Here is an 18,335-nt window from a genome sequence, read left to right as displayed (position 1 = left end):
GCTCAGATACAGTAAATATTGTTTGCTGTGAGTTACCTAGTTTGTCAGAAGGCAGAGATGTGAAGTGTATTGAATGCAACTGATATGCATTAATAGAATATATTTGTATACAAAATTTCAGGCACATTTTTGATTGTCCTCTTAATATGTGTGTGTAACATGGTGAAGTCACTTGTGTGAACTGAAGGGGAAAGACTGACACCAATGTAAAGCTGCTCGTGTGTCTTGGTGTTGGAACCACTGGAACAGTGCATTAGTATGCACTAGCTCAGTTTCCTTACTAAACAAATGAACTATGGCTGCAGAAGCAAATTTATACCGACTGATTGTATGAAAACATAATACAACATAGCTGAGTAGAGATATTAAGGGCTTGGTCAACCTTAGAGAATACATGAAGTGATCACTCTTCTAATCCTAGAAAATACTCTTGTGGGCTACATTGAATCATGAACAGCAAATTTTCAAAACATATATGGGTTTCTTTATTCTTGCAGACAAATAATATGCATTTTCTTCTAAAAAAAAAGTTTGTTGCTTGGGCTCAGATCCCCAACAAAGGTTATCTAATGATCACTTAAATTAATAAAACTATTATTTGGTAGCACAATGGTGTCAGTCTTTATACTGTGTGATGAAAAACTGTGCACTGAAAACTTCATAGAGCTTCTTGCCTAAACACGTGTGATGTACATAAAAAATGCATGAGCTGCAACCAAAGTCTTGAAGCAGTAACATACAGTCCCTGACTGACCTAAAGGTTAAGGTCCAGCTTTCTGAGATTGGCTCGGGCCTTCATGGAGCGAGTGACCCTCATGCACGGGGAGTAGTCCTTGTGGATGACGGGCGACATGTGCAGCTGTTCCTTGAGCATTGGCGACGCTAGCACCCGCACCTCAGACCGACCTGGGAAAATACACTTATTACCATCTATATTACTCTTCTTATACTACCACCACCTGCACCACTCATCCCACACTCCCACTACCATTCCCTGCACCTCTCTACACTACCACTTGCATCTCCCACTATTACCATCACTTACACCTCATACCATGTTACAGGGGAAAAGGCACCTATCACAACACAAGGTGATAAGCACCACCCCTACCACCCATACACATCCTCATTAATACAAGGCTGTATTTTCTAAAAGTCTGAACAGGGGAGGAATTTCACACACCCCTTCTTTCTCTTTAGGTGCTGCCTACAGTAGGCTGTCTTGTAAGGCCTCTTAATATAAGCATAAAGATTTTCCCATTTTCAGCAACCAGCAGGGTGAGGTGGTGCTGACCTGGAGTATGGTGCTTCCGTGCGAATGTTTTTGTCTTGATGGGCGTCCTGAAGGCAGCAATCTCGACCTCTTTTCTCTCCTCTGGTGCCTCCTTGTGGGAACTCAAGACTTCCAGGCACACACTAAACTGGGACTGCTGCAAAGGGGATTAAAAAATGTAGGTCAATATTATCACCAATACCTTTTATAGTGCCTATCAGTATCATTTCACTGACTGCTAGCCAACTAATATCACCAACACTGCTGGTCAATATTACCAGTTTGCTAATCTCCCCAAAAATGCTCATTGATATCACCAACATTGTTCTCTGATACTCTGATATCCCCAATACTGCTCACTCTTATCACAAACATGGTTCAATGGTATCACTGATATTCCTTACTTACATCACCAACACTAATCACCACTATTACCCCTATTGGTAATATATATAAAAAAATACTATTATCACTAATATTGCTCACTGACATCATCAGTTATGCTTATTAATGCCATCATCAGCAGTTATATCAATTAAACTTAACGAGAGCCTCCAGTCCTTGCTAAGAATGCAGAAAGAAGAGAGATAAAGGGTCAGGTGTATCGTGTCATCCTTTCTAGGCCTAGGCATAGAGAGATAAATAGATAAATAAAAGTACAATGTCTTCTTTAAAAGTATCTCCTGTCCTCCCAAAGTGGGAATGAGGGAGAGACAAAGGACAAGTGTAATGTGTCTCCTGTCCTCCCAAGCTAATGGATAAAGAGAAAAGCAGAAGTACAGTATCTTTAGTATTTCAAAGCAAAGAAGGTGAGGGAAAGACAAATGACACGTGTACAGTCTCCCATCTTCCTAGCTAATGTAGAGACAAAAACAGGAATTTAATATCTCTCTCACAACCTTCTTCATTCCTTCCAAGCCATGAGACTGACAGGAGTGCAGTTTTTCCCTAACAAATACCTTCTGTCCAAAACTGAGTGTGCAAGGGATAGACAAAGACAGGAGTCCAGTTTTCCCCAGACAAGCTTTTTCATTCCTCCCTAGTCCCAAGGAAAAACAAAGGCAGAGAAAGACAGGAGTGCCATGCCCCCTTGACAAGCTTCCTTATCTCTCCCAAGCCAAGGGAGGCAGAGAGAGACAGGAGTACAGTGTCTCTCGTTGTCACCTTTGCATCCCCATTGGCATTAGACTTCTCCTCTCTGGCCTTCTGTCGTGCTGCCTGAATCATGGCCCGAAGGTCACTATTGCCACGTGATGGCTTGGATGGACCAATCTTCTTATTCTCTACCTTCTTCACAAGAGGCTGCCTCTGAAATTTAAGATATTATATAATGTTTAAGTTCTTGTGCAATCTTATATTTATTCAGCCTCACTAAGAGGAAACACAGTAACATATGTATACAGTCATACCTTGGTTTACAAGTTTAATTCGTTCCGGAAATTTGCTCGCACACCAAAACACTCGTAAGGAGTGTGCGGGAAATAATGGCAGTTGCGGGTTGGCAGTTTTTGAGACTGGAGCCTGCGGTATCACATTCACACTGACTTGACTACACTGGTTGCATCATCTGCAGCAGTTTGTTTGTGTTCGAATTGCGACGCACATTCAAATTGGAGGACAAAATTTGTTTGATAAATGTATTTGATAAATGTGTTCAAATTGCAAGGCGTTCGAATCACGAAGTACCACTGTATGTGTATATATGTGTATTGTATGCCCCAGTTTTTGTACGATTCAGTTTTCGACAACTTTTTTTTTGTCTAAATTCTATCCCAGTTTTCATACAGTTGAAAATGGTGCGTACCAAACTCGTCTGCCTGCCCGCATGACTCGGCCACTCAATTCCCGGAATCGAGCACCCACACAGAGCATTCCATGTGTTCATGACTCACAGTTGTATGCTCGTCTCCCAACATCATATTTGAAGGAATACTTAGCATTTCCAAGGTACCTCCAGACCTTCCCTCGGGACAAAATTAGGAATTATATCGTCATTTATGCACGATGAAGTGCTAGTATATTCTCATTGGCATAAAATCCATGAATTTCGGTTTGTTTATTTATAAGTGGAAGTAGAACTGCGAAATATTCAGTTACTCAAGCTATACGTTTTTTACACAGAGGAAGCGGCAACACGGTGTTCTAACAATGTCATCAGCTGAACCGTGGACTCGACTGTTTTCTCATTTATATTTCGTACATGAGGTAAGTACTACATTGATAATTATCATCTCCTTTGCTGGGCAGGAAGGTTTATATAAGGAAGTTACTCAGATTTCTTGTGTATATACAAATGACAAAGGATGCTTTTAACATGTTCACGGGTGAGCTTTAAGCTGCCAACTCACTGTAGTATATTTTGCATGCTTTTGGCCTATTATCTATGGGTAGGCGGTGGCCGAACTGGTAGCGTACTGGGCCCACATTCACCGCGTGATGGACGACGCGGGTTCGAATTCCCACGCTACCACTCGGATTTTTCAGTCACCGCCGAGTGGCTTAAAACTACCCACATGCTGTCCTGAAGACCACCCATCAACCCGGACTCTAGAGGAAGCCATCCAACCGAATCAAGAACGAGTTCCGGGGGGCAGCATGAGCCAATGCAAGATGGCGCCACTATAAACACTCGCCTGCGCCAGAACGGGCTGGGCCGACCATCAGGCCCCACCTGGAAGAAGCCTTGGGCCGACCATCAGGCCCCACCGGGAAGATGCCTACCGGTGCAAAAAGCTATTCTTGGTCGGCTATTGTTCTTGTTATTGCATACAAGACGAGGGCCATGTGACTAATGACAGCATTGAAATCAACAACTGTGACCTCTTGCAGCCCATTTATTTTAAAGATTATGGAATGATCAGGCTGCTTTGCTGTAAAAAAAAAAAAAAAAAAAAAAAAAAAAAGTCTGGCAAAAATACGTGACTTGTACTTATATTAATAACGTTAACCGAAAGATCTAGATTGCAGTGTTACCAGAAAGGAGTGTTTCACAGTACGGCGGAGGCCATGTCTGCCTTTGTTTCTTGTTGAGTGAGCGTCATCCATTGTTTTTTGTGCTTGTTTATTGAGTCTGGCTGCTAAATAAGCCACCATGGGGCGAAAGAAAGTTTTGAGTGCCATCCCTTTCATAAATAAAGGTGAGAAACACAATAGAATTCAAGAAAGAACTCGTAACAAAGCACAAAAGTGGCGTACGCGTGGCCGATCTCCCCTTCCAAACAATAACCTCTCCTCCTCCCTCTCCCCTCCTCGCCGCCTTCCATACGCCAACAAGAGTCTTAAATAAAGGTAAAAATCATGTTAAATGTTCATTTAGCTAATTCATTAGTCATTTATATTTATTTCTCATTGTTTTCTGTAAGTAAAATTATAGTTATTCTCTATAAAAATGTATTTTTTGTCAATATTTTTGGTTGTCTGGAACGGATTAATTGGATTTACATTATTTCTTATGGGAAATATTGCTTCAGTTTTCGTACATTTGGTTTTCGTCAGACTTTTTTCAAATGGATGAATCACGAAAACCGAGGTTCCACTGTATATATATATATATATATATATATATATATATATATATATATATATATATATATATATATATATATATATATATATATATATATATATATATATATATATATATATATATATATATATATATATATATATATATATATATATATATATATATATATATATATATATATATATATATATATATATATATATATATATATATATATATATATATATATATATATATATATATATATATACATATATATATATATATATATATATATATATATATATATATATATATATATATAATATATATATAAATATTTAACTATATATAAGGACTTTTATTAAAAAGGTCCCTGAAAAACACTGTGTCTTATAAGGTCAAGGTTCACCTTTGGGTCACTGGCTAGTGAGGTTTTAGTGCAGCAATGGCACTTAAAATAAACTGCAAACCTCTCCACAAACATAAACAAGATGGCGATCGCTTTTACAGCAACTCCTCTGAAGTAACAATGTATAACGGTTGTACTTACCACTACTTCATATAAAATTACACCAGTCATGAAGAAAATTGAGTGAGTTAAACTATGGAAATATTTCATTAACATAAATGTCTGGATAAGAAAAAAAGAAGTTGAATATATATGAGAAAAAGTGGTGATCTTTGACAGAAAAAAAGGGTTAATTACAGATCTTTCCATAGTACACTTAACCCTTTCATGCACCACGACGCGATTCGCGGCAAAACGGAATCGTCTACACGAGGTTTTGACTCGAATCGTGTCAAAATTTTTAAAATTCGTCAAAAATAAAGTATCTTTCAGAATTGCGTCAATTTTTTTTTTTGTGTCAAAGATCCAAGCTAGACTTATAAAATAAACTAATTGTCAACTCTCTCGTGCCGTTGAATGTGAAGTGATAATTTCCTGTGGTTTAGTTGCTTCTCAGCAGGCAGCCTGTGAGTGTGACTGTTGTCCCTTTAAATTGTTTTTTTCATGTCAGTAAACTTCGCTATTTATTTGCATTTCTTGATATTTTTTTCTTTCGTAAGGCAGAATGATCTCTTCCAAAACCAACGATATATAATAATTCCAGGAAAAAAGAATACCCGTGGATGAAATCAATAAGATTTTCGCCGCATGGTCAGGCTATTCTGCGAGGCCCCCTAGGGAGCCCCTGACGGATGTCACAATGGAAAGAGAAACTTATTAAATTTTTGGTGCGTGAAAAGGTTAAAAAAAAAAAATATATATATATATATATATATATATATATATATATATATATATATATATATATATATATATATATATATATATATATATATATATATATATATATATATATATATATATATATATATATATATATATATAGTTAACTCGATTTACGCGAGTTTGGTTTACGCGTTTTTTAAATAACGTGGGGTCCAAAATCCAAATAAATGTTTAATTTACACATTTTTTTCCCTTATACGCAATATTTTATGGAGTGACCACCAGACGTCTCACGCAACTGGACTCACACAGCCCCGCAGCCACACAGCTGAGCTCAGTTTTTTCTGCGCGCCACTTGAACAACAATACAGTACCCACGCTGCCACGCTACTCAACAACAACAACACCCTCGCTGCTGTGCTACCACGAGGGGAAGGGCAGCCAGAGGAGGAACCACAAGAGGGAGAGGAGTCAGAATGATACAGTAGGCAATAAAGGTACAAACCTACCTCTTGTTTGATTTACATTGTTTTTGATTTACGCCACATCTTCAAGGACACAATACTCACGTAAATCAAGTTACCTGTATATAAATAAGAGTAAAGTAGAAAACAGCACCACAGTCTTGCAGCAAATGATGTCATACAACAAACAAAATGAGCCACTTACTTGTTGTGGTGGTGGTGCTGATGGTTTGGTCACCTCCCACCCATTTTTTTGAAGTTTTTTAAGCTGATTAAATTTATTAACAACATCTTCCACCTGTGAAAAGAAAATGCACATGTATTTTTGATAAGGAAGGTGGAGATGAATGCACACAAATATATGCAGAAATAAACTTAATTGAGAAGTTAAGGAATACCAAAAGTAAGAGCTAAAGTTCATACTGGCAGATATGTAGAGGGAAGCAAGGAAAGTAACAAGACTTGGAGAGTAGCAAAATTCTTATCACAAATAAGTTTTAATGAACACTTTAATTTGCTGAAAATTAAGATTTAAAAAATGAGGGCGTTACACATGAAATTAATAACATGAACATTTCATCAATATTAAAGTCACAAAACTGTTACTGAGGGAAAGAAAAATATTTATGTTCAATGAATATATAAAGTATATCCGAGAGCAGTGGTTCCAGGGGGTTCATAGATCCCTTGGAAAAATTTCAAGGGGTCCATAGATTCTAATTATTTTTAAATTTATAATATTGGAATTAGGAGACATGCAGCTCAAAATAAAATTCATACAATTGTACACATTCCTTAGAACTGAATGCTTAAATGCTAGAACTGTTTTACATTAGCTAACAATACCAGAGGTGTCAAACTCACGGCCAACATGACAAATTTGGCCCTTGGGATTGTCATAAGTGGCCCACGAGATGACAGGAAAATTTATTGTCTCCTGCAGGGGTCGACAGGTTAAAAGCGACTGGAAAGGGGTATGGAACAAAAACGTTTGGAAACCATTGTCTTAGAGGTCTTGATCACTTTCTATGTAGGACTGTTTAATAATGAAGCTCTCCTTTATTTAGGTAAGTATGCTTTCAGATGGTGGCTCCATGGTGGTACCATAATGGCACTGTAAAAGAACACAGGAGACATGCACAACCCAAACAATTGGCCTGCTCACAGCTGGGCATTTTGATTCTTAATATCACCAGAATTGATTTTTTCTTAACTTCCTTGGCAGAGGGATGACTAAACTATTTTCAGCACCGATTGACAAACAGAATCCAACACTGACTGCCATAGCAACATAAGATATTATTAGGCATGTCCACATAACATTATTTGTAAATATTTGGTCATAATGAAGCTATCTTTATCATGTTATAAGATAAAAATCCTCATTACATAAATTATTATTCTGCAACTAAGATGAACAACAGAGCAAAGGACCTGTGATATTATCGTCAACTCAGACATGAAAACAAATCATGTTATATGGACGTGCCTTTAGTATTATCAAAAACTGCTATGGCAACCAATGTCAAACCCTCTTTGCAAATTGGCATTGAAAACTAGCTAAGTCACCCCTCGACACAAAGGAAGTTTAGAGAAAATTCAAATTTTGGCTGTAATGGGAATCATAATGCCCGGCTGCGAACAGGCCAGTTATAGGGGATTAACCTCCTCACTTATATGGGGAAACTTTTTACTTCAGTATCAGAAGTGTGCTTGGATGAGTTATGCATATCATCAGTGAATCACAGGTTGGTTTTAGACATGATATTCTGCCACAGACTATCCATGTTTGCTTAAAAATGTAAGACTCTGTTAAGGGGTCCTTCACAAGATATGGTACATCCAACAGCTTTGAAATCTTTGTATGTTGTTTGTTGGTGTACATGTATGATATTCTGTGAATTTCATTAAATTCGGGTAAAGTTTAGGAGAGACTCAAAGAAAGCGTTTTTTTTTTTTGTTGTTTGTTTCACACTTTATTTTTCAGTTAATTGCTTTGAAAAAAATTCAATAGAAACTTTGTTTACCTATCTACATTTTGTTGGAAGTGAATTTTTGATTTTTTGCTTCGTCTCTGAAGGGGAAAAAAAAAAAAAAAAAAAAAAAAAAAAAAAAAAAAAGTCACTTCTAATTTTCTCCACTCTGTGTCCCGTTTTCTTTTGACATTTTTTGAAATTCATTCCCAACAAAAAATTGCCCTTTAGTAGTAGTTTTAAATGATACCTAACAAAAGTCGATCGGACTTTTTACCAAATTTGTGAAATTTTTGTAGTGTAAAAAACTACCTTTCTAGATATTGGCTCCTATAGATTTTTTTCCATTTTTCCGTCTTGTCATTTGTATTTATTTGATTGGCATGAAACATTCACACATTATTGTGTATACCTTGTTGACTTACTGGAGAATGCTAAGGCATTTGGTCCCCTTTTATAAATAATTTTAATCAGTCAAAGGTAAGGGTGTCAGAAAGTTGAGATTTTCCACCACAACCGTACTGGGCAATTCTGCCTCTCGAACAGTGTTTGTAGCTAAGAAAGCGACACAGTCATGGAAATTTTGCTTGTAATCAGGCTCAATGTTCACAAATCTGTGAATAATCTGTTGTTGGAGCTGCAATAATGTCTCATGAGGCAGTGTAGCTGATTCTGCAGTTGGTGGTGATGACCACAGAGTGAGGTCCTCCCCATGGCAGTGGACCAGCATTTCCTGGTTGCCGGATGCCATGAATTTAGGCACCATACGCTGAACAGATTGACGATTGAAGTCAGTTTGCTGGACAATTTCTTGGGTTTTAAGGCATAATCTGTGACACTCTATCACTCTCACGATGTCATCATGGCTAGTGGGAGGCTTCAGCATAATGCACATAGAAAAATGTGGCAGAATGTTGCAGCATGCAAGAAAATCTATGGGTCCCAACAGGATGGGAAGTGCAACACTACCTCCTCTGGTAATAGCTAAATGCAGCACTAAGTCAATGTTTTCCCTATTTGGTAGATTAAGAAGAGCATGAGGAAGGTTGCCAAGTGGTCATTTTCTCCCAGGCGAGTTTCTCCCTCTGATTTACACTTCATACCAAATCCCGCCACAAGAAGTGTCACAGGGCCAAGTACGACACTTCAACTGACGGGTACTGTATATGTATGTATATATATATATATATATATATATATATATATATATATATATATATATATATATATATATATATATATATATATATATATATGAGGTGTCAGAAATAAAGCTATATTCCACATTATTATAAATTCAGACCAAATTAGTTCAAGTACATTGCTTATGGAGAATACTAATAATGTCTTGAATGATCTGGCAGATTTTATAAAAACTGTTTCAAACTCAGTGATTACCAGGGACAATGTAGTTATTATTGTTAGTGATACATTTACAAAATATGTTCAGGAAAAATGTTAAATAGGTGAAAGTACCATGTTAGGGGGTTGTGCTCTATATTTTTTTAAAGTCTGAGAATAAATATATTTTCTTACAGTATTCACACACACACACACTACACACACATGCATGGATGTACACACACACATACATGGATGCACACACACACACACACACACATACATGCATGGATGCACACAAGCACACACACCTGTATGTAGACAATGTCCCAGAAACCCTGAAGATCTTGACAGGTGACTTCCTTTTCCCCACGATTCAGCTCACAGTCATCAATAAGGTCAGAGAACTGGACAAAGCGTTCCTTCATGAGCAGCTCTGCCTGGCCTGTGGCAATACTCACAAGTTGGTATCATAACACACTGACACTACATTCATTTAATGCGACATATCAACAACACGACACATCACCAACACAACATATCAACACACCAACACACTGGTAACCTGGTATATAAAATGACTGATAATTGGTATGCTAATATGTTGAGGAAAGATTGTACTTTATAAATTTTTAAAAGGAAAAACTTTATTATTCAGGTAGATAATATTTACTTCAGTGTCTGCTTTGCAAATAAAACATTCATAAATCAGAAAACAAAACTTAGAGAAAAAAATGTCTGGCCCCAAAAGATTCCTTCTGGAAGATAAGATTTTTTTCTCTAACTTTGGTAGGTATTATCTATTATCATTTATGTCAGATAAAAACAGAAAGCATTCAATTTTTCTCCAGTTTGTCATTAAGTGCAATATCTTCCTTCCAAATCTTAAAACACACATTACATTTACACATACAAATGAAGGAATAAATATATAAAGAGCAAATAAAAATATTATACATAAATAACAAAAACAAATAAATGTAAATAAAAAATGCTACACACCAATCGCCACAGTGATGTCCCCTATGATATCCTCAGTGAGGTCAGGAGTGGTCTTCAGTACCCCTCGAAAGTATTGGCAGAGTGACAAGAAGTTGTTCGACTCCCTTTTCACGCTGTCCCTAAACCCTGCCACGCTCATGTTGACCATTTTGCTGGAGGGGAGTTAAGAAATTAATTAATTCAAACACCTTTCACCTTAAGGCTAAATACAGCTCATTTAACCACCTCTCCTTTTCACAAAGGAGCATACTGGGGTCAGCTCTCTTTTTAGTATATATAGATGACCTTATGGAAAACATACAGTCCAGTGGACAGTTATTAGTAGATGATGCAAAGCTCTACAGGAGGATCACAACCCCCTTGGATGAGGACTGACTACAAGAAGACTAAGTTACAGGAGTGGAGCAACAAGTGGCTTCTACAGTTCAATGAAGAAAAATGTAAAGCTATGCAGCTTGAAAGGGGAAATCATGCATACCAATACCACATGGGAAACACTCCACTATCTACCACAGAGGTAGAGAAAGACCTGGGAGTATTTGTTGCACTAAACCTAAAGCCAACACTACAAGTTGCCAAGGCAGCAGCCAGTGCCAGCCAACTCCATGGTGGGAATGGTCAAGAAAACCTACAACTACCTGGACACAGACATGTCTCCTTCCTTGTACAAGTCCCTGATCAGACCCCACCTTGAACATAGCATTCAGGAGTGGTCCCTGTACACCAGTAGAGACAAACAAATTGGAAGAGGTAGAAAAGAGAGCCATGAAACTAGTCCCGGAGCTGTCACAACTGCCTTATGAGGAGAGGCTGACTCGCCTTGGCCTAACATCACTGGAGAGGAGGAAACGGAGAGACATGATTCAGACCTACAAGATAATCCATGGCTCTGACTCAGCTCAGAGATGGTAAATTCCTCCAACTAACAGGGCCAACTCAACACCACACCAGAGGTCACAGCCTGACACTAATAAAGCTTAGGAACAGAACAACACAGAAACAATTTCTAAACTGCAAGAATTATTGATCAGTGGAATAGTCTCCCTGAAGGTGTTGTTACAAACTAAACCAAGAGTGTAAATACACTTAAAAATAAATATGAACAGTATGAGACTATGCGACAGAGAAGAGGAATCTTTTATGAGCATTGACTCCCATGCCTCTTAAACTATCACTTAAGGTAAGTAGTTAGAAACAGCTCCAGCCACCCCTCACTCCTATCACTGCAGTTAGGAACAGCCTATTCAACAACTTTACATACACTTTAATAGGAGCAAAAGAAAAAACAATGGTTGTGTTGTTTCATTACAGTACCTAACCTTCACTTTTGCAAGATGCAGGAGGGAAGATGTTGAGGCTTTTAGGAATTGCTAATTTTAAAATTATATTCCTGTAAGCTGAAGAAATTTTGGGGTTCATGCTTCATAATATGACTGCCAAAAGCAGCATTTCCCAACTTGGGGGGAAATTTAACCCGAGGGAAATATAAATTACTAGCAATTAGTCGACTGAAAAAAAATCTCGTAGAATGTGGCTATTGACTTATCTTTAAGCATATAGAAAAAAAAAAACCACCTATGCTATGATTGTCTTGAGTCAGAGGGGGGGGGTGGGAGAGAGAGAGAGAGAGAGAGTGAGAGAGAGAAAATCAGACCACACAGACTCCATGGTCCAGACTTGGTGGTCTGTCCTTAAACCTAAGTGATTTTACATTAATCAGAAGACTCCAAAACGTTGCATTTCTACTCTAGTTGATATTACGTTGAAGGAAGTGATGGTCGAGCTTATTTTTGAAGGAGTCAATCGTGTTGCACTGGACCACAGATGGTGGAAGCTTATTCCATTCTGAAGAAAAATTTGGTGCAGTCTGAATTTACTTGTCCACATCTGAGTTTTACGCCATTGTTCCTCGTCGATCATAAACAATGTTGATCTGTCTACATTCGTGAAACCATTAAGTATTTTAAAACATTCGATCAGTTTTCCTCAGAGGCAGAGAACATGTTAAGGGTGGAAGGGATCATTTTCGTCTGCCGCAACACCTTCTAATTTAGCAATAGCCTTTGCATGGTGGGGAGACCAAACTGATATTCCAAGTGGGGTCTGACTAAACTGTTGTAGAGCGAGTATTACATCTTTATTCTTGAATAAAAGTTTCTTTTAATGAAGCCCAACATTCTGTTCTTGCTGCATCGATGCATTGCTGTGAGAATTTGAGGTTTGACCAAGACCAAGACCAAGAGAGAGAGAGAGAGAGAGAGAGAGAGAGAGAGAGAGAGAGAGAGAGAGAGAGAGAGAGAGAGAGAGAGAGAGAGAGAAAACCATTTTGTGTTTGGGCTACTTTTTTCCTTGTCCACATGAAGGGGGAAATCTTGATGGTTGAACTGGTTGAAGAAGGAAACAACAGAAAAAAGGTAGGGAAACACTGGCCTAAAGAGTAACAACCTGCATGAAATCAATAACCTAACCCCACTAAAATCACAGCCTGACCCAACTAACATAGTAAACCAATCCCACCACAACAGTAGCCTGGCTCCCAATGAGTTAATACTTTTTTTTGTTAAGAAGTGGTGTAAGTTGGGAGCCTGTACACAAGTCCCAGAGCAATGTAGTCCAACTATCCAGAAATACTATTTTCATTTCATATTGTCTTGTCTCACAACGAGGAAGCAACACCCTCTTGGATGCAATGTTACGGTGGGGGGGAGAAAAAAAAAAAAAAAACAAAAAAGGAGTCAGGAGTTTGAGATTAAGGTTCGCCTCATGCACGGCTAAGTTAGGTCAACCCTCAAGTCTTGTTCGGCATGATGAATGAAAATCTACCAATGAACAAGAAATTGTGGTCTAAGATAGAGAAAAGACGTTATGAATGAGAATGAAATCTTTAAAGGGAAATTTGAATGCATTCAACAGGAAAGTGTATATGGAGACCGAGAAGGAGTACAGAAGACTGAACAATCAAATCAGAATAGAAACACGAAATGCTGTGAAGGTAAAGGAAAGAGAGATAGCTAAAAATGTAAAGGAGAATCCCAAAGTGTTTTGGAAATATGTCCAAAGTAAGGTAAAAAGTAAACCCAGGATTCCTGACTTATATAAGGGCACTGCTGAAGATGGTAAAACTGAAAATGAATTGGAGAAGGTTGAAATTTTAGCAGAGCAATTTTCAAAGGTCTTTGTGGTGGAGCCAGAAGGTGAAATACCAGACTGTGTGGTGAAGAATGTACCAACTTTGAATCACCTGGAAATTAATAAAGTAAAAATTAAAAAAGATTATTGAAAATCTAAAGAGGCATAAATCACCTGGACCTGATGGAATTTTTTTTTTTTTTTTTTTTTTACAGCAAAGGAGACAGCTCAAGGGCACAAAAAAGTAAACATTAATAAAAAAAAAAGCCGCTACTACTGCTCCTAAAAGAATCCAAAGAGGTGGCGAAAGATAGAGGTGTCCTGATACCCTCCTCTTGAAAGAGTTCAAGTCGTAGGCAGGAGGAAATACAGATGAAGGAAGATTGTTTCAGAGTTTACCAGCGTGAGGGATGAAAGAGTGAAGATGCTGGTTAACTCTTGCATAAGGGGTTTGGACAGTATAGGGATGAGCATGAGTAGAAGAGCAGAAGAGCAGTCACCGTGGAATATCGATAGAAGATAGAAAGAGAGGCAACATTGAATTTAAGAGGTGAAGACTATCAGTATGAGGAGGAGAGCTGATGAGACCACTCTGTCCAGAAGAGCTGTCATGAGATGCATACTCCATGACAAGGCCCTGTATATGGACAGCAACTGTGCAGGGAGAAGAACTGAAGCTGATTTAGTAAGAGATGAGATATGAAGTTTCCAGTTGAGATTTTGAGTTAAGGATAGACCGAGGAATAAACCCTAGGATCATAAAGGAGGTCATGGAACAACTATTAGTGCCCTTAGAAATACTTTATCAGTACTCCTTTACACATAAGGAACTCCCTCAGGATTGGCATATTGCACATATTACTCTCATATATAAAAAGGGTGCTAAGTGTATCCCAGAAAATTATAGACCAGTCAGCTTGACGAGTGTTATATGGAAGATTTTTGAGACTATAATATGGGAGGAGATAATGACACATGAGAACATATAGTTTATTTAGAGAAAAACAATATGGATTTATCCCGGGACGGTCAACAGTGCTCCAGCTCATAAAGGTTATAGACAAGTGGACTGAAATTATTGATGATGGCTATGCAGTTGACGTAATATATTGTGATTTTATGAAGGCATTTGATAAAGTAGCACATAAAAGGCTTTTAAGTAAAATTTGCAGTTATGGAATTGGAAAAAGAGTACTAGGAATGGATTACAGCTTTTCTAACACAGAGAGAACAAAGAGTTGTGATGGAGGGGGAAATGTCAAGTTGGAAGCCAGTAATAAGTGGAGTACCGCAGGGATCTGTTCTTGGGCCATTGCTGTTTTTACTGTTCATTAATGATCTCACTGACAATATATCAAATGATAATGAAATTTACATGTATGCAGATGATACAAAGATTTTTAGATGCATAAGAGAAGAAGATGACTGTCAGAAGCTGCAGCAAGATGTGCTACACTTATAATCATGGAGTGAAAAATGGTTGTTAGGATTTCATCTAGATAAATGCGAATATATGAGAATAGGAAGAACATCTGTTGAAGATCAAGGTTATTACATAAAGAAACAGTTAATGAGGATTACTTCTGAAAAAGATGTGGGTGTTATTATCAACAGTAAACTAAGTTGTGCTGACCATCTGCAGAAAAAGTGAATAAAGCCAATATATTAGTGGGATTAATCAGAAGAATCTTTGTTGCATTGGATGGTGAGATATTTAAATCCTTGTTCAAAGCATTGGTAAGACCACATATTGAATACGCCAATCAAGTATGGAGTCCTTACTTGGTAAAAGACATTGAAATGGTGGAAAACATTCAGCGAGGGGCTAATAGGATGGTACCTGAACTTAAAGGACTTACCTACGAAGAGAGACTGAGGAAGCTGAGACTACCGACACTGGCATATAGAAGAGCACGGAAAGATTTAATTGAGGCCTACAAGATACTCACTGGGAAATATGATAATGCCTGTAACAAAGGAACATTGAAACTTAAGAGAAGAAAGCAGCAGCAGGGGAAATTCACTGAAACTTTTTAAGTCAAGATCACGGTTGGATGTCAGAAAGTATGCTTTCCCAAGTAGTGGTAAACAACTGGAATAAACTGCCTGAGTGGGTGGTGGTAGCAACCTCAGTGACTCAGTTTGAGGCCAGACTTGATAAATTCTGGGCTATTGAAGATTTGAAATATAATTACAAGGCATGAATAATCCACCACACACTGCCACAAGTTGTTAATGTAGGATCTGGAGTCACAGGACTTCTGTAAGTATGTGTCTGTATGCAAGGCTCCTGAGACTGGCCCTTACTCTCAGATACTTTTGGCTCTCACGGCAAACATTTTCAAAGGCCACGATTAGTCGGGTTCTCACGAGTTTTTCCCGTATGGTGCAGGAGCCTCGTCAAACTATCACTGGGCTCATATAACTACCTAAGGAAATACCCGCAAGCGTGGGTGTGAGCCCCGCAATCTTTGCCAGTGTGGCCTGCATGCACGCCTCCTCCAGGAGTCTCAGGACACACCACGCAGCCCCGTGCACCCCAGAGGCTGACCCACCCTCCTCCTTCCCTGCCGCTGTAGAACAATTATTAGCGGATCACGAAGCAGAGGCGGCGGTGCGTACCCTGGCTGTGGAGTGGGCGTCGGGGTGTCAGGGAGGGAGCACAGGGACGAGGATGAGGCGTGGCTGCGGCTGCCTGGCTTGGGTTTGAAAATTGAATCGGCGCGGCGGCGGCGACGCTGGTTTGGGATAAATCCGCCTTGGGTTATAGTGACTCTGCCAACAATTCATATATCAGTGCTGACTAATTACTCTACATTATCATAATGCAAATTTGTATTAGTTTTATGATGGATTGATTGATTGATTGATAGTTTATTGTTGCAAGTAAACAACAAAGGAGAAGGGAGGAGCATGCCATCCCAGCCCCCAGGCATGTAAAGCAAGTAATATCACTTTGGTTGAAAATATCTGCAACATGCATTTGATATGAGTATATGAAGCCATTATTGGGTCCTTCACTGAACTAACCTACTGCCATCTGGACCAGTGCTGCCAGATCGGTTTTGCTATTTTTTCTGGGAAGCTATGGCAAAAAATCTGGATTTTCCATAAAAAATCTGAATATGTTAAGATTACGATTATGTAAAGTATTTAACATACCGACTCCCCTCGGTCGCACTACGCCATTAGCTGAGTTTTACCTGTAATATCAATTATGAATGAAAATTGCAATGCATGATTATTTTACCTTACAAATCTTCATCCGATTCGGCAGTCACATAGCCTATACATACGAAGTCATTCTCTTAATTCGTGAGGAACGTTGTTATTTCAACATCATATAGCAGGTGCTGTCGGTCATTAGGTGTTTTGTATGGAGAAGTCCAATAATGTGTTTTGTTGAGAGGCAATTTCTTGTCTTTGTCTTCATGCGGTTATTAGAAGAGAACACCCTCTCTTCTGCATCACTTTTATGGGGTAGACTCAAGAGGGATATCATGAACACAGCTAGGTTTGGGAAAAGGTGTGTTCCATCCCCAGTCGTCATTGCACTCATTTTAATTTACCCCAAACTTAATTAGTGTTATGTCTGCATGGATTATTTGTTAAGAAGGTGCTCACTGCATTCCTAAGCATACGTCACTCGCTGTCTGTTTTCTGAAGGGTTTCATTATTCACAAGCATAGGGAAGTCATTCATGAGAGGTCCTGATGTAGGTATATATACACTTTTTGCCTTCACGACTTTTGGGTCTAATACGTCCAACCGTTGGAACACTATGTCACCGAGGGGAAATCTTTTAGAGATTTGAAGTGCACTTTCAATATAAAGGTCAAGGCACTTTAACCTGAATTGTTCAACAGCTTAATTGTGCACGTGGGATTGAGTGAGGTTGGGAAAGAGTCTTTTCAACTGCTGCACCGAAGTACTTACTCTTCAAGTCTTTAAAGTTATGTGGATCACTAAAACGTATTTCATTCAATGGAGATTTCTCCACATACTCATCTTTCAGATAATACACTAGAAGTGAGGTGTATGAACTTATCGAGTCGGGCGGCGGCGGCGCTTCCGAAGTTATGACAGACTTACGAATTATATGAATCTTAGAGGTTTCAGCCTGCATTTGCTTGTTGAGTCCATTAAAGATAGGCAGTATAAAGTCAAGAGACTTGAGATAAAGTTTAGTGGTGGGATCACGCAATTTTTGCAGTGTATTCTCTCACACAGTGACATCTCAAGTAATGGACGGCGGACTCTTGATTTTGCGGCGCCCTTGTCGCCGCGAATTTTGGAAAATCAACCGCTTTGAAATAAGCGACCGGGCTAAAAAAAAAAAACGAATCGAAAGGGTAAAAAATCGAATAAATTCGCAAAAAAACGTCTCTGAAAAAAACTATTTTTGAGTTCC

The 18,335-nt window shown here is 38.5% G+C and overlaps 1 protein-coding gene across 4 annotated transcripts; it reads right to left on the bottom strand.

Moving 5' to 3' along the window:
- Window positions 1–83: 83 nt before the first annotated feature.
- On the bottom strand, window positions 84–16,701 carry LOC126982898 (disks large-associated protein 5-like). 4 transcript variants are annotated; one of them, XM_050835179.1, is made up of 7 exons: window positions 16,547–16,701; window positions 10,796–10,947; window positions 10,105–10,238; window positions 6,685–6,777; window positions 2,438–2,581; window positions 1,295–1,430; window positions 84–906 (listed from the first exon to the last, which is right to left on the bottom strand). In XM_050835179.1, the coding sequence occupies exons 2-7, from the start codon at window positions 10,941–10,943 to the stop codon at window positions 755–757; spliced, it is 807 nt and encodes a 268-aa protein (XP_050691136.1). In that variant the 5' UTR covers window positions 10,944–10,947; window positions 16,547–16,701; the 3' UTR covers window positions 84–754. The 4 variants fall into 4 exon arrangements, with proteins under 4 accessions (XP_050691136.1, XP_050691138.1, XP_050691137.1 ...); XM_050835181.1 differs by lacking the exon at window positions 16,547–16,701 and adding an exon at window positions 16,366–16,479; XM_050835180.1 differs by lacking the exon at window positions 16,547–16,701 and adding an exon at window positions 16,354–16,476.
- Window positions 16,702–18,335: the final 1,634 nt, after the last annotated feature.

The sequence above is a fragment of the Eriocheir sinensis genome, chromosome 52 (assembly GCF_024679095.1).
Source record: "Eriocheir sinensis breed Jianghai 21 chromosome 52, ASM2467909v1, whole genome shotgun sequence".
Taxonomy (NCBI): domain Eukaryota; kingdom Metazoa; phylum Arthropoda; class Malacostraca; order Decapoda; family Varunidae; genus Eriocheir; species Eriocheir sinensis.
This window is presented reverse-complemented; position numbering and strand designations above follow the sequence as displayed.